The sequence below is a fragment of the Myotis nattereri genome (assembly GCF_964212035.1).
Source record: "Myotis nattereri genome assembly, chromosome: 4".
Lineage (NCBI taxonomy): Eukaryota > Metazoa > Chordata > Mammalia > Chiroptera > Vespertilionidae > Myotis > Myotis nattereri.
The window spans coordinates 110,751,330-110,778,346 of NC_138079.1; the positions used below are offsets into that span (position 1 = coordinate 110,751,330).

The 27,017-nt window shown below is 46.2% G+C and overlaps 1 protein-coding gene and 1 pseudogene across 2 annotated transcripts in view; both read right to left on the reverse strand.

Annotated features, from left to right (window-relative positions):
* UQCRC2 (ubiquinol-cytochrome c reductase core protein 2) overlaps positions 1–13,222 on the reverse strand; it is a 32,207-nt gene extending 18,985 nt beyond the window's left edge. Inside the window, exons 1-7 of the mRNA XM_081089381.1 lie at positions 13,110–13,222; positions 10,790–10,873; positions 10,524–10,673; positions 9,559–9,623; positions 6,272–6,328; positions 5,755–5,879; positions 2,375–2,472 (exon numbers count right to left, since the gene is read on the reverse strand). Of these exons, the coding sequence (XP_080945507.1) occupies positions 2,375–2,472; positions 5,755–5,879; positions 6,272–6,328; positions 9,559–9,623; positions 10,524–10,673; positions 10,790–10,873; positions 13,110–13,142 (612 nt within the window). The 5' untranslated portion in view covers positions 13,143–13,222. The remainder of the gene's footprint in view (positions 1–2,374; positions 2,473–5,754; positions 5,880–6,271; positions 6,329–9,558; positions 9,624–10,523; positions 10,674–10,789; positions 10,874–13,109) is intronic.
* Positions 13,223–19,978: 6,756 nt separating this feature from the next.
* Positions 19,979–21,444, reverse strand: LOC308518789 (transcription elongation factor A protein 1-like; annotated as a pseudogene). The gene has a single exon. The product of its transcript is annotated as a transcription elongation factor A protein 1-like (transcript).
* Positions 21,445–27,017: the final 5,573 nt, after the last annotated feature.

Sequence of the window (27,017 nt, forward strand, 5' to 3'; positions counted from 1 at the left end):
AGGAGCACTATGGCTCAAGGGAATGAAAATTGCTTCTTAAGGGTGAGAAAAGAATCTTATTCCTTTTATATACAGAGTACAAATAAAGATACAGAACATAAACAGATAGTGTATCTGTGGTATTAAAAATTTATTGTGGGGGTACAGAAGAAATTGCCTACCCAGGTTCCTTGGCAATGGGTTATAATATTGAGAATCACTAGGCTAGGGTAGTGAGACTGAATTTTTAATCAAGTTATCAAATTTTTGTGCATTAAAATGAATGGTGTCTAAATACAGAGTTGCCTTGGATATCCATATTCTTTTTTTTTTTTTTTTCCTATTGAGGTTTTTCTATTGAATGCTGCCATTGCTCAAAGTATTCAAGCACTGATTTCTTTAGAATTTCCTTTAGCCTAGGGACACATTTTAAAAATGCTAATGATTTGAAATATCTTGGCTAACATTTTGGGATTTATCTGAGATACACACTTCATTACTTTTTTTAAGTCATAGTATAGTTGACACAACACACATTTTGTTTTTTAAAAAATGGGACCCTTTGGTATATCCTGTTCATAAAGTGCCTTTTGTTCAACTGGCAATACACTATGGCATTTTCACATATCTAATCTAATAAAAGAGAAACATGCAAATTGACTGCACCTCCGCTATGCCCCAAGCCACACCCACCATCCAATCAGAGCGACTATATGCAAATTAACCCAACCAAGATGGCGGCCGGCAGCCACAGAGCTGGAGCAAGCAGGAGGCTTGGCTGCCCCGGCAATGGAGGAAGCCAAGCTTCCCGCCTGCCCTGGCCAGCTGTGGCCTTGCTCAAGGCAACAAAGTTCCAATTATAGAAGATAAATAAATCCCAGATATCTACTTCCAGCCAGCCTCCGCTGGGAGCTTGGGTGGCTGGGGGCCACGGCCAGCCTGCAAACAGCCAACAGCCACTCACCCAGACTGGCCAGGCACCCCAGCAGGGCCCTCCACCCTGAAGGGGGTGTGGCTAGTCTAAAACCGGCCCTAAGCCTCTCACCCAGGCTGGCCAGGCACCCCAGCAGGACCCCCACCCTGATCCAGGACACCCTTCAGGGCAAACCAGCCGGCCCCCACCCATGCACCAGGCCTCTATCCTACATAATAGAAGGGTAATATGCAAATTGACCCTAACAGCAGAGTGACTGGGAATGATTGGTCACTATGACACACACTGACCACCAGGGGGCAGACACTCAATGCAGGAACTGCCCCCTAGTGGTCAGTGCGCTCCCACAGGCAGAGCTCTGCTCAGCCACAAGCCAGGCTGCCGGCTGCCAGTACAGCGGTGGTGGTGGGAGCCTCTCCCGCCTCCTCAGCAGCGCTAAGGATGTCTGACTGCAGCTTAGGCCTGCACCCCACTGGCAAGTGGACATTCCCTGAGGGCTCCCGGGCTGCCAGAGAGAGGTCTGACTGCCAGCTTAGGCCCAATCCCCCCCCCCGTGGGAGCAGACCTAAGCCAGAAGGTGGACATTCCCCGAGGGGTCCCAGGCCAGGCTGAGGGACGTCCCCCCTCATGGCCCCCCCCCCCGAGTGCACAAATTTTTGTGCACCAGGCCTCTAGTCAATTCATAATATGAATGATTGAATAATACTCTGTTCTACAGATATTTAGCTAAATAACTATTTCCCCAATGATACACACAGAAAAAGGTCTAGAAGACAATAAACCTACATATTCACATTGACTGCCTTTAGGTATATGAGACATTTTCTTTCATTTTGCTTGTCATTGTTTTCTGAATTTTCTGTAATGAAAAAGTCCCTCTCATAACAAAAACTTTTTAAAGTTAAAACATAAAAAAATTGTTCTGATACAATTTTAGTTAAAAAGCTTATGGGGGGGAGGGGAAAGCAAGTGTATTTCTTAAAAAACAATTAGCAAACAGCCTGGCCTGTGTTGCAGGAGGCAGCCTATCAATGTTTCTCTCATCAATGTTTCTCTCTATATATCCCTCTCCTTTCCTCTCTCTCTAAAATCAATAAAAACATATTTTTTAAAAAGTTAGCAAGTAAACCCAACATGGCAGATGAATGTTCAGTTTAATGCGAAAAGAAGCCCATTTTATTTTTTAATTTATTTTTACTTACTTATTTTTAAAAAAATATTTTTATTGATTTCAGAGAAGGGAGAGGGAGAGGAAGAGAGAAATAAAATATCAACGATAAGAAAGAATCATTGTCGGTTGCCTCCTGCACACCCCACACTGGGGATTGAGCCCACAACTCAGTCATATTCCTTAACAGGGAATCAAACCATGACCTCCTGGTTCATAGGTCGATGCTCAACCCGAGCCATGATGGCTGGGCAAAGAAATAACATTTTAAAACATAATGTGTTCCACATTACCTCATCTGGTGTTATTTTTCCAATCCTATAATCAGGACAATACAAGGAATTAGCCAAGGCATTTCGGTAAGCTGCAGCATGCAGATTTTCAATGATATCTGAAAAATAAGTAAAGAAGCAGTTATGGATATATAATTTAAAAAAAGACAACATTTAGAATTTATAAAGTAACTAGACTATACAACTTTTATTTATGTTTATTTTGTTAATCCTCACCTGAGAATATTTTCTCCATTGATTTTTAGAGAGAGTGGAAGGGAGGATGGGAAGAGGAGGGGGAGGGAGAGAGAAACATCAATGTGAGAGACACATGGATTGGTTGCCTTCCCCACATGCCCTGACTGGGCTGGGGATCAAACCTGCACCCCAGGTACATGCCCTTGACCAGGAATCAAACCCGTGACCCTTTGTTGAGTGGGCCGATGCTCTAACCACTGAGAAACACTGGCCAGGACATCTTATGGCAACTTTTAAAATTTTGCCATTTGAAACTGCTGAGAAAAGTAAGAGATTATACATATGACCATTTTTACACACTAGAATCCACATAAATACTTTTCTATCTACCTGGTGTTATCTGGAAAGTATAAAGGAAGTCTGACTTGCCCTAAGACCTTGTACAAATCATTTAACCTAAATTTTATTTACTTCTAGGTTCCCTCTAGATAATGAGGGAGCTGTCAGGGTAAGAGGCTCTAGGAGAGTGTGAAGCTTAGGTCCTATCACTAGCTTTCAGGGATCAAATGCTACCACCAAATTGTACTCCTCCCCAGTGCCCTGGTACTGTACCGGCTTTCTGCTTGAGCCTTTGCTTGAGCTATGTCCCTTTCATTTACTTACTGTTGGGCAATCTTCCTATGCCAGGTCCTGTGCAAGTGCTGGCAATACAGAGACGAGTCTATCCTCAAAATGTTGAGAGAGCCCTAGCTGGTTTGGCTCAGTGGATAGAGTGTTGGCCTGCGGACTGAAGGGTCTCAGGTTCGATTCCAATCAAGGGCACATACCCAGGTTGTGGGCTTGATCCCCAATAGGGGTGTGCAGGAGGCAGATGATCAATGATTCTCTCTCATCATTGATGTTCCTATTTTCTATCTCTCTCTCCCTCTTCCTTCCTCTCTGAAATCAATAAAAGAAAACCAAAACGTTGAGAGGAAAAAAAACTGTGAGATCAAGTATTATGGGTATGATGTCAATAGTACATCAAAAGTGCAGAGGGACATGGGAAGGCAGTGGGAACTCGATAGGAGTTAACAGAAGTACACCCTGGGATGAATGAGATGTTTGCGAGGTGAGTAATTTGGGAATGGCATTTCAAGCAGCAGAAAGAGACGACGGCATAAAATATGAGACAATTTGATTCAAAGGGGGAACTGCAGCTAGGAGGGGCAGGGGAGAGCAAGAAACAAGGGAGGCAGATGGCCAGGACAGGCCATGTACGTTAGTACATATGCTACGTTAAAGAGTCTGGGCTTTCTCACAGACAATTAGAAGCCGTTAAAGGATTTTCACTGGATGTTCATGTCACAGGGATCACTGTACTGTCACAGCAATGGGAAGATGGGCTGAGGATGTAAACCTGCAGGCAGACGCCTGCCAGTAGACAGTAACTGCTCAGACAGAAAGGATGAGGACTGGAGCCTCACTGCTACCAGCGGGGAAGAAGCCACTCTGTACACACAAGTCATCTTTTGTAAATTTTACCATCCTATCTCTAAAGTATCTCCCCACAATATATACACACTTCGAATAATTAATTCCAATGGGTTATATCTGAAAAGAAAGAAACATCAATTGAGCTATTAGCTGTTAAGTGTGTATACATTTTTTTGGGACACCCCTGTATTTCTTTGGTAGAAGTCGGGCGTAACAAAGATCATACTCCTTTGTGACACAAAGTATCACCATGCAATAACATCAGCTAACATGAACCAAGCACTCATTATATTGCCAACAGTTGACAGGAGACGGGGGTCTGCATGCTGCCTTTCTGTTTGTCTCTGTGTATTAGGTAGATCTGCTATGACTCCCCAACTTGTTATGATGGCTTTATGATGTAGGTGTCTTGTGGGACTCAGTGGCTCAATCTTCTAGATCACCTGAGCTAGGTGCTCCAGGAATGTCTCTTGTGGGTTTTGTGCGCCCTCCTATTGTAATTGAGTATTACATGCTGTGGGCCTGTTCATGGGTGGAGTTAACCCTCAGGTTGGCTGACTATAAGGATAAACCTCGATCACAGTGTATGAGTCACTGTGCAGGGGCGGTGCCCTGCCCCCCCCCACCCCCCGAGTTGGAGTTGTTCCCAGTAGGGTCTGGTGCCTGTTGGAATCCCCCTTTGCATGTACTGCTCTTGTGGCTAGTTGGGTTGAGCTCTGGTGTGGTCTCAAGTCCAACATTGGTTGTGTTGGTTTCCCAGAACCACTTGGGCAGGTTTCTGGTGCAGGCTGATGTCAGATGCTGCGAGTAACTGGCCTTGGGCTACCTGTTTGGAGCTACCACACTATTCACTGTTTATGGCTGCTTCTTTTGTGCTTGGATGTGTGTGGGAGGGACCAAGCTGTGTACAAGCCTTGGCTTCCTCTGGGGGCAGATCAATGAAAGGTCTAAGGCACCCTGAGGTCTGTCTACTCCGTCACCCTCTGAGGCCATCTGGTCTTCCTCCAGGGCCTTCTGAAGAAAGGCTGTAGAGTGGGCCCAGGCTGCCTGCACCCACAAACACTTCCACAGGGTGTGAGCTCGGTAGGGCAGGGTGACAGGAGTTGAGAGGACCAATCGAGTGGGTCCCCTGCGACAGGCCTGCATGCTGAGCGAAGCCCATGCCACACCTGAGCGGTCTACCTGCACATCTGCTTCTACCAAAGTTGTGTGACTTCCAAGTGGTGGTGCTTATTTACAAATGTATTTTTCCAGTTGTACTTGTCAAGATTATATAATCAAACATTACACACATACAAAATATGAATACAAAAAAGTCATTTTTAAAAAATTAAGTAGCTTGCTTTGGAAAGACCCAATAAAGGTGGGTTGGCTAAACAGTAACAGCCACACATAACAATAAACAACATCAGCAGCACCAATAAACTGCTGCTGGGTTTGGTGGAAGCAAAACAAACAAATGGACAAAACATGGGGTAGAGGGACAGGAAAATGCCTGTTTCCATAATCAACATATATCATCAAAGATGAAAAATAATTAACAATATAAATATTTAGAAACAAAAGAACAAACAATATATTTAAAAAACTGGACAAATTTATGAAAAAGGCATGTTCAAACCCAAGCAGAAAAAAACTTCAGCGACATTGTTTTTCCTCCAATAAACTCATCTTCTCAAAAAACCAGTATCTTAGAAACAACTGATGTAATCTGAAAATGCACTTACGAGCCTGTGGATTCTGAAGAGCCACAGCTTTGTCAATCCTCAGCTGAGACTGAAGGGCAGCCACCTCCCAACGACGAAATTCAGGTGCTGTGGTGACATTGAGCAGGAACTCCATTAGAATTTCGCTACAGAAGACATCAAGATACAAGTTAGGAGTCAAAAATTTAAAACCAACATCCATTCTATGTAACTAACACTCTCAAATTAAACTTTAACCTTGTGGCAAGTACACTGTTTTAAGCACTTGGCAAATCATAACCCAAAACCAAATTCAGAGATAATGCTACATTTAGAACCAAGCAGCTTAGTATTTCTTTAAAAGTAGATATCCTAGCCCTGGCCAGGTACCTCAGTTGGTTTTGGCGTTATTCCAATACGCCAAGGTCATAGGTTTGGCAGAAACATGAATCAAGCAATGAATGCATACATAAGTAGAACAACAAATTGATGCTTTTCTCTCTCTGAAATCAATAACTTTTTTAAAAAAGCAGATGTCCTAATACATGCAGGTGCTTACATGTCATCCCGCAGGCATTCCACAGTGTAGGCCATGTTTTCTCTTGTTGAAGTCACACTGCATCAGAAATAATGACAATGAATTATTGGAATCAAAAGTTTTCCCTTATACCTTTGTTAAACCAACCAGTTCCTTGGGAAAAAAACCCACAGAACTATTTTGAAGTATAAAAAAGTATAAATAATATACATATTCATCAACTAAGATTTTAAAAATATTTAAAAAGCACCCTGACTGGTGTGGCTCAGTAGATAGAGCATCAGCCCAAGCACTGAAGGGTCTCAGGTTCAATTCCCAGTCAAGGGCACATACCTGGGTTTTAGATTCAATCCTTGGCCCCGGGCATGTACTGGAGGCAACCAACTGATGGCTCTCCCCGCATGCCCCCCTCCATTCTCTCTAAAAATCAAAGGAAAAAACAAAACAATTCCCCTCCCAAAAAACTATGTTGTACATTTGAAACTAATATAATACTGTATGTCAACTATAATTGAAAAGTGAAAAAATATTAAAGATTTTTAATAAGAAAATAGCAAAAGAAAAAAGCAAATAATTTAATCTTAAAAAGGAAATCCTGACATATTATACACAGATGAACCTTGAAGACATTATGCTAAGTGAAATAAGTCAGTCATAAAGGGACAGATATTGTATGATTCCACTTATATTAGACTAGAGGCCCAGTGCACAAAAATTTGTGCACTCGGGGGGAAGGGGGGGGCCCCTCAGCATGGCCTGTGCCCTCTCGCAGTCTGGGACCCCTCGGGAGATAACGCCCTCCTGGCTTAGGCCTGCTCCCGGGTGGCAGAGGGCAGGCCCAATCCCTAGGTGCAGCCCCTGGTCGGGCTCAGAGCAGGGTCGATTGGGGAGTTGGGGCGCTGCCCCCTGTCATGCACAGAGCAGGGCGGATCAGTAGGTTGCGATGCCACCTTCAGTCACGCTCAGGGTAGGGCCGATTGGGGGGTTGGGGCGCTGCCCCCTGTCATGCACAGAGCAGGGCGGATCAGTAGGTTGCGATGCCACCTTCAGTCACGCTCAGGGTAGGGCCGATTGGGGGGTTGGGGCACCGCCCCGTCACACTCAAGGCAGGGTCGATGGGGAGGTTGCGGCGCCATCCCGTCACGCACAGAGCAGGGTCCATCAGGGGGTTGAGGAGCTCCCCCCTGTCACTCAGAGAGTAGGGCCGATAGGGGAGTTGGGGCACCGCCCCGCCACACACAGAGCAGGGCGGGTCAGGGGGTTGGGATGCCACCATTCTCACACTCAGGGCAGGGCCGATGGGGAGGTTATGGCTCTACCCCATCACACACAGAGCAGGGCCAGTGGGGGGAGGGGGGGTTGGGGTTGGGGCGCCGCACCCTGTCACACACAGAGCCGCAGGGCGATCAGAGGTTGGGGAGCTCCCCTGTATCAGGCACAGAGCAGGGCTAATCAGGAGGTTGGGGCGCCTTCCCCTGTCATGAACAGAGTAGGGCGGATAGGGAGGTTGTGGCCCTGCCCCCTGTCACACACAGAGCCGCAGGGTGATCAGGGGGTTTGGGCGCTGCCCCCTATCACGCTGATCCCGGTGCCGGGAGGCCTCTCGGCTCCGCTGATCCCGGTGCTGGGAGGCATATTACCCTTTTACTATATAGGATAGAGGCCTGGTGCATGGGTGGGGCTGGCTGGTTTGCCCTGAAGGGTGTTCTGGATCAGGGTGGGGATTCCCACTGGGGTGCCTGGCCAGCCTGGGTGAGGAGCTGAGGGCTATTTGCAGCTGGTCACACACCCTTCAGGGTGGGGGTCTCTACTGGGGTGCCTGGCCAGTCTGGGTGAGGGGCTGAGGGCTGTTTTCAGGCTGTTGGGTGATGGAAGCTTCCAACCGCTCCTTTTTTTTCTTTTAATTCTGGGCCAGCTTTAGCTCTGAGGCTCCAGCTCTTAGGCCTCCGCTGCTGAAAGTAGGTAATCGAAACAATGTATAACTCCAGCTCTGACTTCAGCTCGCTGAAAGCTGTTTCTGGGTTTTTTTTTAGCTTCTATATTTGTTAAAATGTTTCAAACTGCAGGCTCAGAGGCCGGCAAGGCAGGCGGGAACGTTGGAATCCTCTGTCACTGAAGCAAGCAAGCCTCATATTAGTTTCAAGCTGCCTGGCTGCCGGCCGCCATCTTGGCTGCCAGTTAATTTGCATATCTCCCTGATTAGCCAATGGGAAGGGTAGCGGTCGTACGCCAATTACCATGTTTCTCTTTTATTAGATTAAAAGATGCCTAGGTAGTCAAAACACAGAGACTGAACACAGAAGGTGGCTGGCAGGAGCTGGGGAGGGTGAAAACATTCTGGAGATGCATGGTTCTGATGGCTGCTTCATGCCACTTACTGTAGAACCGTAAACTTAAAAGTGACACATTTTATGTTATTTTACCACAACTTAAGATAAAGAAAAAAGAAAAAGACAAGTGAAGTTGCAAATCTCTATATCCTTCCCAGGCTAATTCCCTTACTCTCTCCCACTCTAGAGATAAACATATTCATAAGCATTATACATTATTATTTTGCTTTTAAAAAAATTATAAATGCCTCATACTTTAAAAAAAAATGTTGGAATAAAATTTTCCATAAAATATTGTTTTTAGTCTCTGTTGATACGCACCTCTAGCTCATTCCTTAGCTGCGGTGTAGTAGTCCCATGATTTGAGTGTATCATACTTTACCCATTTCCCTAAAAGTGGCCATTGAAATTGCTTCCAGGCTCTACAAAGACATCTTTGTGCATGTGGATTAAAAAATGCTAGGTTTTAGGGTATGCTCATTTTCAATAATACTAGGTATTTCTTGATTCTTTCCTAAGTAGTTATATCAATTTATATTCCCATCAGCCGTAAAGGATAATTTCTATCTCCCATAACACTCCAACACAACATATAAAAACTGCTGGGTGTGGCATGATAGCACACTATTGATTACAAGTAAAGATTGCTGTTTCTGGCTTCCTCTTCTGGTATTAGCATGTTCCTATCCTTTGTTCGTCCATCTTCTCTTTGGTTGTTTTTTTCACCCTAACTTGTAATTCTTTATTTTTCCAAACAATCCTCTCCATGTTATGTGTGTTGCAAATATCTATGTCCAGTTAATTAAATTTTTACTTTAAAGCATGAAGATGATTTACATTTTGATGTAGTCAAATTCATTAGTTTTTTCCTTCTTTAAGAAATCCTTAACCATCTTGATAACAGAAAAAAGTGCCCATACAATAGAATATTTTCTGGTGTTTTCACTATTTATTTACTATTACTTATTTTTAACAAACCTTAATTTACCACCAACTGCTTCAATTCCACGGGTTATCTTAAAAGATGATGCTCCTTTTGTAGTCTTAAAAGAGAAAGAACAATTGTTTTTAGTTTTTAATGCTAAGTTTGCCAAACAGCACACTATATCATAACGTACTATCTTACTGTCATTAGATTCAAAGGGAACTTTACCTTGAATGATGGATCCTTTTTAGTTTAAGAATTATAAAACAAAGTTCACCAAAAAGCACAAGTATAGATTTTTATATAAAGTACATTTAGGCAAAAATTCCATTATCAAATACAAGCTTACTGGATTCATCAGTCTTTTCTGAAAGAGATTTGCATATGGGAAAGAATAATTTTTTTAATTTTTGGTATTTTTTAAAGAATTGAATTAAAAAAAAACCACTTGTCTTTTATGCTCCAGCATGAACATTTAGATAGACACTAATTTAATACTTCTCTGCGGTAAGTATCCTGTGGTTTTTCATGTTATATTAGGGGATTGTAGAGGGTTGAATAGTGTCCCCCCAAAATTCACGTCCACTGTGACTGTGACCTTATCTGAAAATAGTGTCTTTTGCAAATGTATATGAAATGAGGTCACAGTAGATTAGAGTGGGCCCTAAATTTAATAGGAATGGAAGACTCAAGTAAGAGGGACATTTGGACACAGAGACAGAGGAAATACTGTGTGACAGGAGAAAATTGACAGATGCAGCTATAAGCCCAGGTACACCAAGGACTGCTGCCACCACCAGAAGGAAGAGGCGGGGCAGAGGGAACACGGTTCCACTGACACCCTGAGTGTGACTGCTAGCCTCTAGAAATCTGAGGATAATTTCTGTTGTCGAAGCCACTCAGTCTGAAGTAGATGTTATGGTAGCCCTCGCAAACTAAGACAGGCACATGCTTTTCTTTCCTGTAGACCAGGAGACCACGGTATTTCTAACCATAATGAGGCAGTAAAGATGCTTACCAGACTGGATGCAAGACGAAGCAAATGAGAGGTTCCTAAGTTGTTAGAGTCCTCGTACCTACTGCCAGCTTTAACGAACAAACCGATTCTTGATGCAGGAGCATAGTTTTCCAGAGACGCAATCACTAAACCATTTGGTAATTTGGTAAACTGTATTTAAAATAAAGTAGAAACAATCATATAAAGCAGAGATGTGATTACTGTCTTTATATTACCCAAGATATAAGGCATGTGTCGGTTCCGGGGAGCCACTCCGTGAGACTAACCTCAAGGTCCTGAGGATGTACAGGCGCTCCTGCAGGGGCAGTCGTGGCTTTCACTTTGGGAGCAACTTTGAGGGAATAAAATCTCTAAACATACAAAAAAGAAAGGTTACAGACATTTCTCAGAAAAACAGTATATCGCATCCTAGTGTGCCCAAGCAATAGAAGGTGTTCAGGGGTAAAAGAACTCCATGGGAAGATTTGGCTGATTAACTTATCATGGACTTATGAACCCACTATTTTAGCCACGCCTCTCTTAAAACTCTATTTATGTGTGAGTTGTAGAGCCTAAAGGAATGCCAAGTTCTACATACTCACTTTTACCATGTAAAGAATTACTGTATTTTCTTATACCTTTTAACTACCTTATTAATGCTTCAAGTGGCTCTTTCTAGCTTTAATGCATTTTAAAAAGCGTGGCACTGTCACAACCACACCTTTTTATAGATTTAGCATTACTGCTTCTCTTATCTGCCCAAAGAGTCTCATCTTTTTAGTCTATTTTCCAATTGAAATAACATCTCCTTAATCATTTTAGTCACTTTAAAAAAATCCAAGGCATACCAAGGAAAACTTCTACCAAGCCCCAAGGGGTTCCCACAGGATCTTCACTCCCTCGTGTGCTACACCGAGACTACACAATGAAGGGTTGTATCTTCTTCCACCAACACAAACTTCTGTCATCCTGAGATTAACAACAGCTCACCCCCAGCCGAATCTCGGTGTGTAATATGCAGCCACTGATAAGGTAAAGGGTCCTCTTAAATGCTGGCTAATGAATCTAAAGTGCAGAACTTTTCTTGGATAAATGATATACAGGACCCAGAAGTTACTTTATAATGCGTGAAGTTACGAGGTTACTGGTGGATATCATGTCAAGAGTTAATAAAACACGGTATTGCCAAAACCAAACGACCAAAGAGAACGGCAGAGGGCGCTTGGTAGTGCTTTCAGCAGCCGTGCACTAACTGGTTCCGAGTTTTCATTCACTGCAAGACTTTGTAATGATAATTACAATGAGCTTTGCTTTATCTTCAATTTTGTTTGCCGGCTTTGGTAAAGTTAACCCTACTTGTGATTTTGGCTTTTAATTACCCCGAAATTAAAATTTAAGACATGTGGGCAAAGAAGTTCAAATATGAGTAATCCATAGTTCTATTGCCAAGGGAGATTTAGGTACTTTTCCTTCAAACGCGCCTGAACAGTGACGCTTCGTGGGTTATGTGTTTATTTGTCCCTTTAACAGAACTGGCATAAAATTGTTCTTACATAAATGTTATAATTAGAAACAATAATTACTTTCAAGTTTCCCGCAATCTGTTTACATTGGCACTCTCCAGTTGTTACTTTTGAGTTGTTTTTTTCCTGCTGGAAGGTGATGGATGGCAGGGAGATTTGGGACCTTTTGCCTGACACCTGAAGCGCTCGGAGGGTGGTTAATCGCCGGCGGGCCCAGGCCAGGGCGGAGAAGATAATCAGCCTGGATTGGTATAATCCAGGTACATCTACTTGAACATCAAGCCCCGGAGAACCCCATTCCCTGGTCTTCCGACCCCCTCTAGCAGTGAGGGGCTCCCGGCGTCTGAGGCTGGGCGTCTGCTGCGGCGGGGCCGCCTCCGCGCTCCACTCGCCCCACCCCGACCTCGGCTGACAGCGGCGCGGCTCGCGGGTTTACCACCAAACGCTTCCAGACACCGAACCGCCCCGGGGCACGTCGAGCCTCGCTGAGCTTCCCGAAGCGTCCCCGATGCCCCGGATCACCATCGCTCCGCGGCGGCAGCACACGGACGCCGGGCCCCCAGGGACAGCTGTTTCACGGGGGGGAGGCGCCCACCGCGGGCCCCCGGGCGCAAGTCGCCACGGAGACCCCGGGAGCCCGCGGCGCACTCCTGCACCCGCAGCACCCAACGCCAGGCCCGGTGACGACCCCTCGCGGGCCCGAGCTCACTCCTCCGTCACGTGCAACCCGCAGCCCGCCGCCCCGGGAAGCGGATGCGCCGCGGGCAGCCGGAGCAGAGGCCGCGCCCGGGCCCGCCGCCGCCTGGCCCGGCCCCACGCCCCCGGCGCGGTCGCCATGACCTTCGGAGGCTCTCAGCCCTCGCCCTCCCTCTGGTTCCCGGGCGTTGGTCTCTTCTACGCCGAGCACGGGCCCGGCTCCCAGGGCCCTCCCGCCCCCACGCCCCGGCCGGCCGCCCCCTCGGCCCGCCAGGTTCAGCTGAAGGGCAGAGCGAAGGCCGCCCGGGACCCCCAGGCCAGGCGGCTCCGGCCGCTCCCGCTCGCTGCCCAGCTGCCCCGGCCTCCCCAGACCCGCCGCCGTGCTCACCGCGAAGGACCCGGCTCTGCTCAGCAGCTTCATGGCCCCAAATCCCCCTGACCCTCGGTCACCGACTGGAAGGCGAGCAAGATGGTGGCCGACGACGGGAGTTTCCCGGCGTGCTCCGCGCTGCGGCCGCGGCCCGTCTATCCCGACCGCGCTCTACTGCTCCCGGGCGGGGCTCCCGCGGCGGGGCGGGGCGTGGTGACCCGCAGTCCACGCCGGTTCCCTTCCGCGCCGGCTCCTAGCCGCACCGGCTGTGCGCTTCTCAGGCCGCGTCGCCGCAGCCCCGCCGCTGTGAATCCTCCCGCTCGGGCTCGCCCGCCGCGGGGCCTCGCCTTCCCCGGCTCCGAGCCGCCGGCCGGCCTCAGGCTCGGGCGAGTCCTCGCCGGGCCGTGCGGCCGGAGGGGCCGTCCGCTGGCCTGACGCCGGGACGCAGCCCGACCACGAGGGCAGCCGCCGGCATCGCTCTCGGCGGGGGACGTGGGCAGAGCTCAGTGTTTGTGGGAGGAAAGGAACCTGTTTGAATGGGGGGCGGGGGGGGCGGTGTGAGACCTCCGGGGGGAGCCGCCGGCGCGTCCCGTGACCAGGGAGGAAGGTCACCCTCTCTCCGGGCGGACCCGGCGGCGGGGCTTCCTGTCCGCGCCTGGTCGGGGAGCGGGGGCACCGCAGCGGCGGCGTCCTCCGAGCTCGTTAGCCAAGCTGCCCGCAGGCCCGCGGCCGCGCCCACAGCCCCGGGGCTTCCTGCGCTCGAGCTCGGGGCGCTCGTGTCCTCCGGCGGCGGACGCGCCCGAGCCGACACCTGCCCCTGGGCGTCCGGCGGAACCCGTGTCTACCGCCCGCCCGGCACCGGCACGGTGCCCTGACACGAGTGGCGGTTCCACGTGAATAGCCACATAATGTGTGTCATATTTCGGGTGGTATGGCAAGACGCTTCCTCTTCAAATACATTCATAAAGGAACAAAGTTGGTTTAAAAATTAAGTAAATTGACTTAATTTTGATTCGGCGATATGGCAAAAACCAGACAGGCTTTCACCAAAGAGTGAACTGTGGGAACATTGCTGCGATTCAGTCACCCTCCTGCTTAAACATGTTTCAGCGATTCCCCATGTTTTTCAGGATAAGGTTCCAGTTAAGATGGATGGCAGACCTCTCTCTCCAGTCCTTACAAACCCGCTTTATTGCTGAAAGTGTTATAGGTGCCCCCCCGCCCCCCTCGCCATCGCCTGCGTCCGCGGGTTCGCACAGATGCATCACCTTCTCTGGCTACTCCCACCCACCCGCTCGGGCCTCCCTCTGCGATGCCACAGTCTGGTTTTAATTTGCATCCCTGATGGTTAGAGACACAGCATTTTTACATGCCTCTTGATCCTTCGTCCTCTTTGGAGAAATGTCTCTTCAGGTCTTCTGCCCCTTTTATTTAAAGTGGGTTCTTTGTCTTCCTTTTGTTGAATTGTATTGGTACCTTATGTATTTTGGACATTAACTCCTTATCAGGTTTCTCATTGTCAATATGTTCTCCATGCAGTGGATTCCATTTTCGTTTTGATGCTGATTTCTTTTGCAGAAGCTTGTTATTTCTGTGCAGTCCCATTTGTTTATTTTTCCCTTTGTTTCCCTTGTCAGTGTATATCTGATATTTTGCTGCCTGTGGTTTCTTCTAGGATTTTTATGGTTTCACAACTTACACTTGTTTTTTTAAAAAATCCATTTTGAGTTTATTCTTGTGTATGGTGTAAGTTGGTCTAGTTTCATTTTTTTGCATGTACCTGTCCAATTTTCTCAACACCATTTATTGAAGAGACTCTCTTGACTCCATTGTATGCTCTTGCTTCCTTTGTCAAATATTAATTTGCCGGGGTCTGACCCCAGCAGGTCCAGGGGTTCCCAAAGGTGTGGACGGAGTCGACGAAGAAGGAATAACATGGAGACAGTGTTCAGTTGATCAGCAGCCTAGCCAGGATCTCCAGCCAAGTTCTGGTCTGGATCTCCAGCGAAGTTCTGGTTAGGACCTCTAGCCAGGTTCTGTGTCCATGTTCTCTTGCTAGGTTCTCCAGGTTCTCCAGCCAGGTTCTGTAGCCATGTTCCCTCGCTAGGTTCTCCAGCCAGGTTCAGTCACCAGGTTCTAGTCAGGTTCTCTTGCCAATTTCTGTAGTCAGGTTCAGTCCAGGATCTTTTGCCATGTTCTCTTCAGCGAAGTTCTTCTGTCTCTAGGTTCTGTGTAGGTTCTGTGTATAGGTTCTGTGTGTAGGTTCTGTCTCTCTTGGTTCTGTCTTCTAAGTTCTGTGTTGTTACATCTGTATTTATACCAGTTGATTCCAATCCTATCAATCTCTATTCCAAAGGTTAGGGCGTTTCTTATCTCCATTCCAGGGAGTAAAGATTATGTAGCTTAAGCATGATTGTTCGTAGTTAAAGTGATTAATTACCCGCCTGGCACTTAGTTAAGAGGTTTTATTCCCTCCCTAACTTCAGGGGAAAATCCCTACCTGGGGAAACAACCTTTCTCAGAGACCTTGGTTAAAACACTTAGTGCCAAGAAGGTGAGCAAACATATTAAGAACAATATGCCATATATGCCATGTCCCTTGAAACAGCAAGGATGGACTGGCTCCCGGCATTAATTGAGCATAATGGCTTGGGTCGATTTCTGGGCTCTCTGTTCTGTTCCATTGATCAATATGTCTGTTCTTGTGCCAGTACCAGGCAGTTTTGAGAACAATGGATTTGTAATATAGCTTGATATCTGGTATTGTGATCCCTCCAAATTTGTTCTTTCTCAGGATTGCTGTGGCTATTAGGGGTCTTTTTTTATTGCAGATTTAATTTTTGGAGAATTTGTTCCAGGTCTGTGAAATATGCTGTTGATATTTCAACAGGGATTGTATTGAATATATAAATAACTTTGGGTAGTATGGGCTTTTTAATAATATTGAGTCTACCAGTCTATGAACACAATATGTTCTTCCATCTGTTTATGTCTTCCTCTATCTCTTTTTTCAATGTCCTGTAGTTTTCTGAGTACAGGTCTTTTACCTCCTTGGTTAAGTTTATTCCTAGGTATCTAAATTTTTTTGCTGCAATGGTAAATGGGATTTTTTTTTTTTAGTTTCTCTTTCTGTGAGTTCATTATTGGTGTATAAGAAGGCCATAGATTTCTGGGTGTTAATTTTGTATCCTGCTACATTGCTGAATTCATTTATTTAAGTCTAGTAGTTTTTTGATGGAGTCTTTAGGGTTTTCTATGTACAGTATCATGTCATCTGCAAATAAGGACAGTTTTACTTCTTTTCCAATTTGGATGCCTTTTATTTCTTCTTCTTGTCTGATCGCAACGGCTAGTACTTCTAGTACTATGTCGAACAGGAGTGGTGAGAGTGGGCATCCCTGTTTTGTTCCTGTTCTTAGGGGAAATAGTTTTAGTTTTTGCCCATTGAGTATGATGTTGGCTGTGGGTTTGTCATATATGGCTTTTGAAAGGGCGAGGGCTATGCCCTCCATCTTACCCTGGATCCTCCATGTTGGGGCAGAGGCCATGTGCTCAGAAGAGTGCCTTCTTCCCGGAAGCCCAGGCCCCTGCTGGCCACGCCCGGGATTTCTTTGAACTAACCAATGACAAGCAAGGGATGTGCGCGCCATAGAGATGACCACATCTTGTGTAACAAGACCCGACTTGCGCCTGGCCAATCGGCAGGGCCCACAGTCAGCTCCCCTCCCCTCACTATTAAAGCCCTGATTTTCTCATGGGTGGCACTCGATTTCCGGTCGCTGCGTCAACTGGAGGCCCGGGTCGGGTTAGCTAACTCAATAAAGGACCTTCTGCTTTTGCATCAGACTGGCTCCCTGGCGTGGTTTCTTGGGGATCTTGAATTCTGGGCATAACATTTTGGGGGCTCGTCCGGGATCCCCAACACCATCGAGGGGACCCCCGTCCGGAGGGCCTGACTGACCGTGGTAGGTCTTGTTTGTGTCGTGTGTGTTTTGTTTTGTATCTATCCGGTGTGAGCTCACTTCTGAAATCTGTAAATGCCTGTAAATGCCTGTAATAATGATCTAAGTGGATGCACAGGATCAACAGGCGGGAGGAGCCGGGGGACGCCTCGATCCTCCATCTGAAGGGGTATAGCTTTGCTTCCGCGGAGTCGGAAGGTCTGTAGGAACCCCTCAATCTGAGAAAAGGCGGGTCGCTCCTGCTGGTTGGCACGCAGCCATCGTCTAGCTTTCGGTTTTTGCTTCCATGGAGTTGGAAGGCTGTACTTTTTTGGGCCCTTTAGTTGTTTGTGTTTCCGTTTTATTTTGTGGACTTGCTGGATTAATAATTTCAAGGAGATTGGGGGAGGCTTTAGAGTTCCCTCAGGAATGGGGAAGTTGTTAGGAATTGAATGGATTGTTTAAACTCTGAATGAATGTCTGGTGAAAGTGTATGAATGTGGAGGGAGGGGGACTGCTCTCACCCCTCCTTTGTGTGGCGGTCGGGCGGCCGCCCGAGTGAGGGTCTGTGGAAACAGGTCACCCCCTCCCCAAGTATTCTAAAATTAAAATCCTTCTTGTAATTGAAAAGCGTTTACAAATTTATAAATGCATCCGGGATTTCTGTGCACATGTAAAGGGAAAAGGCCAGTTTAAAAACGAGTGCACATAGTTTTGAGCTGGACTTGACTTTTTGCTGCGTACAGAATAAAAACCCGAGACTGTTTTGGCCTTAAAAATAGTGAAGATGAACCTAAGAAAGAACTACAGGCTGGTTTCCCAAGGCCATTTAAAGTAGCTCTTTTGAAATTTCCCGCCCTGAGGCAAGTACCACCAGGAAGTTGATAGTCAAGTTTACATATGAATAGCTATGACTTCCCCAGCAGGGTGACCATTTTTGAAATTTAGCAGCTGTGCCAGGCTTATTGGCTGGAAACTTAAAACTTTTAAGTGCAAATCATCTAAAAGCATTGAAATTTATAATACTGAAATGTTGATCTAAATATGCCTAATATGAGGTCTAAGTGATAGAAGGTCTAATGATCTGTTAATTGAAAATGCCTTTGCTTATTAATCTGATTGAGAAGAGAGGATTGATTTTGTGACCTCAACTGAAGATTTTTAATACAAAAACCAGTTTAACCTTAATTGATATTAAGATAATTATGAAAAGTATAAACAGCTAATGAGATTTCTGTTTGTCTACAATATAATGTTGGCCATCTATCTTTTAGGGATTTTGGTTTGCTCTTCCCTTGTTTATTGTGAGAATAAGGAAATCATCTTTTCTGTCAGAGAACAGTGTAGACAGCCACAATGTTGAGCTGTGTGACTTGGCAGCCGCCATGTCAGCCACATGGCATGCCGCACCCCTGGGGGCCGCCATCTTGGAACAACAAAGGCCCCGCCCTCTGACTTAGCCAATCACAAAAGGAGTGTCTGCTTACTAAGGGAGGATAGAATTTCCTCAATTTGCATGTTTGTCTTTTATTAGTGTAGATCTTTTGGTCAAATAAGTTTTGACAGCCTTTCCAGGGTTTCAATTGTAAAAAACTAGCCTTAGATACTAATCGCTTATATCAGGGGTCCTCAAACTATGGCCTGCGGGCCACATGCGGCCCGCTGAAAACATTTATCCGGCCCGCCAGGTGTTTTTGCCGCCACTGTGTGCATAGAAATTTGTTCATAGTTTTTTTTTTTAAACTATAGTCTGGCCCTCCAACGGTCTGAGGGACAGTGAACTGGCTCCCTGTTTAAAAAGTTTGAGGACCCCTGGCTTATATCATCAAGGAGATTATCTCACCAGGGGATGTAAAGTCCTCGTCTTAACTAAAGTAGAGTTCTACCCTTTCCATACAAGTCCCTCATTACTGACAAACTGGGGAGACCATAATGAAGAAGATAGATCTTTTGATAGCAAATAAGACTGAATAAGGCATACATAGGGATAAGACTGGAGCTGTTTGTACTCTCCCTGGACTCTGGGTACTGGCCAGTCCAGAGTTCCAGGAACTGGCAGAACTCTCCCAGTCCTTAGCCTAGAGCAGGGGTGGGTAACCCCTGGCACTCGTGCCAAACATGGCATGCTAGTAACTTTTGCTGGCACGCGAAACCCTCTCTTATAATCTTCCATTTACAATTTTGTTCTTTTTTTTCTTTTCTTTTTCTCAGTGTTCTGAAAAACTAAAATACTATAAATTCAAATAGGTACATAAAACAAAACTGAACTGATTCCAAAAAAACCAAGTCATGTTAAAAAAAGTAAAATCCATTAAGAACAAGTAATAAACATGTACAAGAAATTACAAGAAATAATGATCATGGTTAGTTACAAATGTAAAATAGTATCTAATTATCCCAGACTTGTGAATATAATAATTAAAAACAATTTCATATGCTAGTTCAAATATTATGTACAATTTAGAGAAGCTGGTCAAGTATACGCCACATTTAATAAACTTACAATTATATTACCTTTCTCCTCTAATATTTGCAGGTACATGCCAATAAAGAAAAAATGTAATTTTCATTTATGTATTAACTGAAAAGAATAACATTTCTACTGTGTTTGTTTCGGACTGTAAAAAAGTTAAGGTAATTTTCCTTTAAGAAGGAAAAAAAGGTAAAAATAAATTGCCAAAAATTTAATTGATAAAAGTTTAATATCAATTACTTATAAAAATGAAAAAAATTGAAATAGATACCATATAATTATTATTTGTCTCCCTACTGATCTGAAACTATGGGCATTTAAGAAAGGATGATACTATGTTAAAAACAAAGACATAGGGATGCATTTTCTTTAAAAATCTGATTTGCAGAAAAACTACTTCCTTGGCCTAGTTTTAAAGCCAGTTACAAAATCTATTTTCTCAATGGTCTAGACATTTTCCCAATTCTTCCAACTCAACAGAACTTCCATCACTTTCCACATTCATTGCAGACAACAAATGTTATCATCGGTTCATCAGCACTACGAGTTTGTACCTGTGTGTAAGTACAATTCTTCTTTTTACATTTGCCACATGTGAATAAGTCAGTCTGGGTTCCACCCGTCTTGGCCATCTGATGCTCTCTGATGGCTTCTTTGGTCAAGTTTTTCCTCATCTCTTTGAGCTCATCACTAGCCATTTCCTCTGCCGTCATTCTAGCAAATAAGTCAGGAGAGATGTTACCACATAGCACATTTTTCCTTAAATTTGGAGTCTTTGCATCCTTAAGATTTGATATTCTACTTCATACTCTATTTTTGTATTTCATGTCTGTATTCCTTATTTCTTGATATATAGCTTCCTCAATTTGAGATCCTAATTCTTCCTCATTAGCTCCAATAGCAATGTAGTCATCTCCTGTTCGAAGAGCTGCAGCAAGCATCTCCCTACACTTTAACCGTACAGAGTCGGAAGTGCTTGGCGCCCGAGGAAATGACGACACATAAGTATCTCGAGCATTTGTCTCATCCTTTCTGCTGCTTACATTGCCACTGGAGCTACTTTCTTCTCTTGTTTCAAGGCTATTCTGTGATGTAATTGCAGTATCTTTTTTGTTTTCTTCAGGATCTTTATCAGTTGATGGTCCATCTAATAACTTTTTCCAAGACTTGATGAGAGACTTTGCTAAAGATGTAACTTCTTCATCTGTACTCTGCTTGCGAATAGCATTTACTGACATTCCAATTCTTGTGGACTGTAATAATTCCAGGGTCATGGGAATATTTTTAAGCTCCTTCAGCAAATCCAATGCTCCAGCCGGGTTCTTCTTCTGCACCATCGTGCCCATCTTCTTGGCAATGCGGACCACCTCATCTTCCATGGCTCCGGCAGGTCTTCCCCATGCCCAGCCCGTTTGGGACGGGGAGCGGGCAACACTGGGGTAGAGATCTTGGCGGGACGTGAGCTCAGGCATTTGGCGAGCCCAACACGGCAGGCCTGGCCTAGGCCCTTCCTCTAGACAATTTTTTCTTAATATTGACTTTTTTATTTATCAGATAAATTCAGTGTAGGTGCATCTTAGATAAATAAATAATTTTACATAACAAGTTATCTTAAAGACCATAGACATGGATTGATGAGAGAGGGGAAGAGCAATTTCAATAGTGTTGAAAACGAACTATTGAGGACTTGGAATGCCATTCCAGAAAATTTTTTCTGTTTAAGAAACTTTGCAACAGCATTACTCTCCATGTTTTCATCCACATACGCTTGTGAATCTTTGTTCTCAGCGATGAATTTTGTTAAGTCTCGTAATAGGAGTAGCCTGACAGATGAAAGTAGTAGCTTTTAAACCTGATGTAAAATCTCTGTCATCAGTGATGCAGCAGCAAAAGTCCCATTTATAATATCAAACGGAGTCATAAAGTTTTCTGTCGGACTATCAGTGTACATTAAAAAATAAATGTATTTTTCATCATCATATACTGTGTTTTTGTCGCTCGAATGAATTTTAATATTTCTTCAAGGTTCTTCACATACGTACACCTTAAGAGATATCAAGTAGGCATAACATGTTCTCAAAAAATTAGGGTTGGCACGCAGAAGAATTTTGAGTCAGAGATTTTGCTGGTTTTGGCATGCACTCACAAAAAGGTTGCCCATCCCTGGCCTAGAGTCACTTCCTTTTAAACTTCCCTAGGAAACTTGATGAGTACTTCAGAAACATTGGAACCATATCAGACACTTTCAATCAGGGACACGGGTTAGTACAGGCTTCCCCACATCTGGAGCAGGGTGGGTGCCTGGTAGGACGTTGCTGGTAAGTGCGCACAGTCCAGTAGGTCAGTTCTGTTAGTGGGCGCACACTAACAAGTTTTCTAGCCCTAAATCTTGCTGGTAAGTGTGACTAAGTCTGGCAGATCCTCTTCTGTGGTCACACACAAAGAGGCACATCACTTATCTAGGAGGGAGATGCCCTAAACAGAAGGGAAGATCACAGAGGATGCTGGACATGTTTTGTGTGTTTTCTTATGGATGCGAAGCACTTCGTTCACACCCCATACAGATAGCCCTTTGGGCTGTATTCTTAAACATTGGCATACTGACCCTCAGACCCTTAAGAAGAAACACCGATTTTCTTTTGTACCCAGGCCTGGCCCCAGTATTAACTGGCAGATAGAGAGACATAGGTCCCAGAGGGAAATATTAACTACAATACCATCTTGCAATTAAGTCTTTTCTATATGAGTAAAGAGAAGTGGTTTAAGCTCTCATCTATCCAGGTGTTCTTTACTTTAAGAAGCAATAAAAAATTATGTCAGCAATGCAAAACTGAACCCTAGCTCTTGACAGCCTTGACCCAAAACAATACCAGAGAGTCAAGAACTCCTTAGAAGGTGACTGGACCTAGTGGCCCATAGAATACACCTAAGCCATCTGGTCCTCCTTATAATACAAGACCCCTGGAAGGACAAGTCCCACCAAGACCCAAGGGAACTCAGCCACCCAGGCCCTGACTACTATCTGCCCTCTCCAGGTATCATTTTTCATACAAAACTTAAAAAGAAATAATCCCATCCCTAAGAAGCTGGTATGCCCTTTGTTTAGCTATTTCTATTGTTTATTTTTGGCCCTTGCGTATTAAACCTCCTAATACATTTTTGTTTATTCTTGCATAAAGGCTAGAAAACTCCAGATGTAGCCCCAGATGGAGACAACTGCCTTTTACCGTGGATCCCTAGACCGCTCTCCTCCGATGGGAACGGACAACTGCTCCAGCACAATGCCCACTGCCAGCAGGAAGTAGCCAGAGTGGTTGTCACCCCTGATCCCAACAGCAGTTGGGGTTTCTTAACTGAGAGGGTTACTTTGAGATGCAGGCAGATAGGGCAGGGTCAAGTGGGAAACAAAGGCAGGTGGAACATAGGCAGAGGCAGACACGGCAGTTTGAGCAGCCTAATCACAGGAACCAACCAAGCAGAAATAATAAAATGTTTCTGGCCTCAGAGCAGGAGGCATGGGAAACCAAGGGAGGGCCTGCAACAATAAGGTGTACTGGCACACAGAAACAGAGAAAGTTTAGCATAGGGACAGAGAAAGAACACAGAAACTGGGCAAGAACAATAGCCGGAATCAATCAGGTGATGACACCGATAGACATAGAAGCAAGCTTGTAGCAAATATATACTCCTGGACTACAAGGCTCTGGAGGGGCAGCCAATTACTGGGCCTCCCTCCCCATGAGGGGAGTCTGAATCTGCTTGTGATACATTTTCCACACTTTTCTTTAAATCTTCTGGTTCGCGGAGCTTACTCTTCGGCATTGCAAGGCACGACCTTGGGAAAAACCCTACGCTTCCTATTCTGGTTGTTAATATCTTCTTTAGTTATTTCCTGCTTAGATGGGATGTCGAGATCATGAGGGGATGGGCTTTGAGTGTAGTCGGCTGGCACACGGTGTAGGTTTCTCATGGTTTGTAGTGACGGTTGTAGCAGCATGAGTTCCCCAAGAGACTGGTGCTGAAGTCCTGTTAGTGACGTGGGAGGTGAAAGCTGGCCCTGCGGCCACCACAGCATCACTTGTCTGGTTTTGGTGCTTTTCTGGGCCTGGAGCTGAAATACAACTGAGGCCTAGATGTGATCTTTAGGGAGGAAAAGATCAAGGGTCTAAGCTGCCTGACTATTGATGTAAAAGGGGAGGACAGGTCACCCTGGGAGGCAAGGCACTTGTTTTTCCAGTTTTTTCCCTTGCTAGGCATCCACAGTTTTCTGACCTATCTATACCTGTACTTGGCCCATCGTCCTTGCTCTGGGGGGGTCTCAGGGTCTACATCCCCCCCCCCCAATGATTTTTGGCCCTGAATTCTCTCTGATGAAAGGGGATAACATTTCCCTTCAGAGCCAAAATCCTTGCTCTGTCAGAAGGATGATGAGGCCTGGGCACAAAAGGAGGTTGTGATGGTGGCCAGGGGCATTATTTCCTGAGTATGAGGAGGGCATGTAACTTGGTGGAGACAAGCTGTTTTATAAATTTTAGTATTACTGAAACAATTTAGACCAACAAGAATTATGACAAATAGTTTGGTGGAAGGAGACATTCAGTTTGGAGGGTTGTAGTCGAATATACCAAAACTAGTGGTGCATGAACTTTGTGCACGGGTGTGGGGGGTGTCCCTCAGCCTGGCCTGCACCCTCTTCAATCTGGGACCACTTGGAGGATGTCCCATAGCGATCGGGCCTAAACCAGCAGTCATACATCCCTCTAGCAATCCAGGACTGCTGGCTCCTAACCACTCACCTACGTGCCTGCCTGATTGCCTCTAACCACTCTGCCTGTTGGACTGCTTGCTCCCAATTGCCCCCCCCCCCCACTGGCCTTCTCGCCCCCAACTGCTCCCCCTGCCAGCCTGATCACCCCCAACTGGACCCCACTGCCAGCCTTCTTGCCCCCAACTGCCCCCCTCTGCTGCTCACATGGTCCCCAACTGCCCCCCACTGCCGGCCTGCTCGCCCCCAACTGCCCTCCCCTCCTGGCCTGATCGCCCCTAACCGCATCTGCCTCGGCCCTGCCACCATGATTTTGTCCGGAAGGTCTCCTGGTCTAATTAGCATATTACCCTTTTATTATTATAGACTAGAGGCCCGGTGCACAAAAATTTGTGCACTCGGGGTGGGGGGGGGGTCCCTCAACCCAGCCTGCGCCCTCTCGCAGTCTGGGACCCCTTGGGAGATAACGACCTGCTGGCTTAGGCCTGCTCCCGGGTGGCAGAGGGCAGGCCCAATCCCTAGGTGCAGCCCCTGGTCGGGCTCAGAGCAGGGTCGATTGGGGAGTTGGGGCGCTGCCCCCTGTCATGCACAGAGCAGGGCGGATCGGGAGGTTGCGATGCCACCCTCAGTCACGCTCAGGGTAGGGCCAATTGCGGGGTTGGGGCACCGCCCCGTCACACTCAAGGCAGGGTCGATGGGGAGGTTGCGGCGCCACCCCCTGTCACGCACAGAGCAGGGCCGATCAGGGGGTTGGGGAGCTCCCCCCTATCACACACAGAGCAGTGTCGATCAGGGGGTTGGAGAGCTCCCCCCTGTCACGCACAGAGCAGGGCCCATCAGGGGGTTGGGGAGCTCCCCCCTGTCACGCACAGAGCAGGGCCCATCAGGGGGTTGGAGAGCTCCCCCCTGTCACGCACAGAGCAGGGCTGATAGGGGAGTTGGCACCGCCCCCTGTCACCCACAGAGCAGGGCCGATCAGGGGGTTGGGGCGCCGCCACTGTCACACTCAGGGCAGGGCCAATGGGGAGGTTATGGCTCTACCCCATCACACACAGAGCAGGGCCCGTGGGGTGGGGGTGTTGGGGCGCTGCACCCTGTCACACACAGAACCGCAGGGCGATCAGGGGGTTGGGGAGCTCCCCCCATCAGGCACAGATCAGGGCCGATCAGGGGGTTGGGGCGCCTTCCCCTGTCACGAACAGAGCAGGGCGGATGGGGAGGTTGTGGCCCTGCCCCCATCACACACAGAGCCGCAGGGCGATCAGGGGGTTTGGGCGCTGCCCCCTGTCACGCTGATCCCGGTGCCAGGAGGCCTCGCGGCTCTGCTGATCCCGGTGCTGGGAGGCATATTACCCTTTTACTATATAGAATAGAGGCCTGGTGCATGGGTGGGGGCTGGCTGGTTTGCCCTGAAGGGTGTCCTGGATCAGGGTGGGGGTCCCGCTTGGGTGCCTGGCCAGTCTGGGTGAGGGCCTGAGGGCTGTTTTCAGGCTGGGACTGAAGCTCCCAACTGCTCCTTTTTTTCTTTTTTTTCTTTTTTTATTCTGGGCCAGCTTTAGCCTGGCTCCAGCTCTGAGGCCTCAGCTGCTGAAAGCAGGTATCTGGTTTGTTTAGGTTTTATAATCAAAACTCTGTATCAACTCCAGCTCTGAGATCCCAGCTCGCTGAAAGCTGGCTTCTGGGGTTTTGTTTAGCTTCTATATTTGTTACAATGTTTCTTAAACTGCAAGCTCAGAGGCCGGCAAGGCAGGCGGGGAACGTTGCAGTCCTCCATCACTGAAGCAAGCAAGCCTCATGTTCAGTTTAAGCTGCTTGGCTGCCGGCTGCCATCTTGGCTGGCAGTTAATTTGCATATCGCCCTGATTAGCCAATGGGAAGGGTAGCGGATGTATGGCTAATTACCATGTTTCTCTTTTATTAGATAGGATGAGGTTTATTCTCTTAACTTCATTTGTCCTTGGGTGTGGTCAGCAAATAGCCCTAGTTGGATTTCTGCTGTGTCCCTGAGTACATTGATGTAAGCTATTTACCCTCTGGCTGGGGAGGAATAGTGCAAATTAGTTACTCTTAATTGTCATTGGTTTAGGGAAGATATTATTTACTAGATAGCTGCAAACTGCTGTTTAACTCTCTCAGTTTCCCTATCCTGCTTGTTCTGACTTACTGGCCTATGCCAATTATATAACTTCCTTTTGACACTTCTCCCTACAGACCTTCTATAACATTCACAAACGTTTTTACAATTTTAACAAGCCTTCTTACAACTTCATGAACCTTCTTACAATTTTAAATCACTTTATTTTTCTTTCAAAATGCATGTCCATGCCTCAGGCCTTCTATTACTAAAACCATACAATTCTTTTCCAATTTAATTAGAATTGTTAACTCTTAGAAACCTTAATTTTCAAATGATAATCAAAAAAGTAAGTAACCAGCATTTAACCAAAAAGTAGACATTTAGCATTTCTTAGATTGACATTTATGAACACACTCACTTTCAAAAAACACACCTTCAACAAAGCACAAGACATTACATTAACATTTCCAAATCTACTTTATAGATTTTCTGTAACAAGAGTTAGAGGAGGGGACAGTAATGGAGGAGATAAAGCATTTATGGTTCAAGGTAATGGCTCATTTTTGTGGGGTGACAGTGAAACTGAGGTAGATGACTGTGGTTCAGGACAAGTGGGCTTTATGAGGGGATGTGCGGTAGAACAAGAAAAGAGTGGATAAAGGGGGTGTCT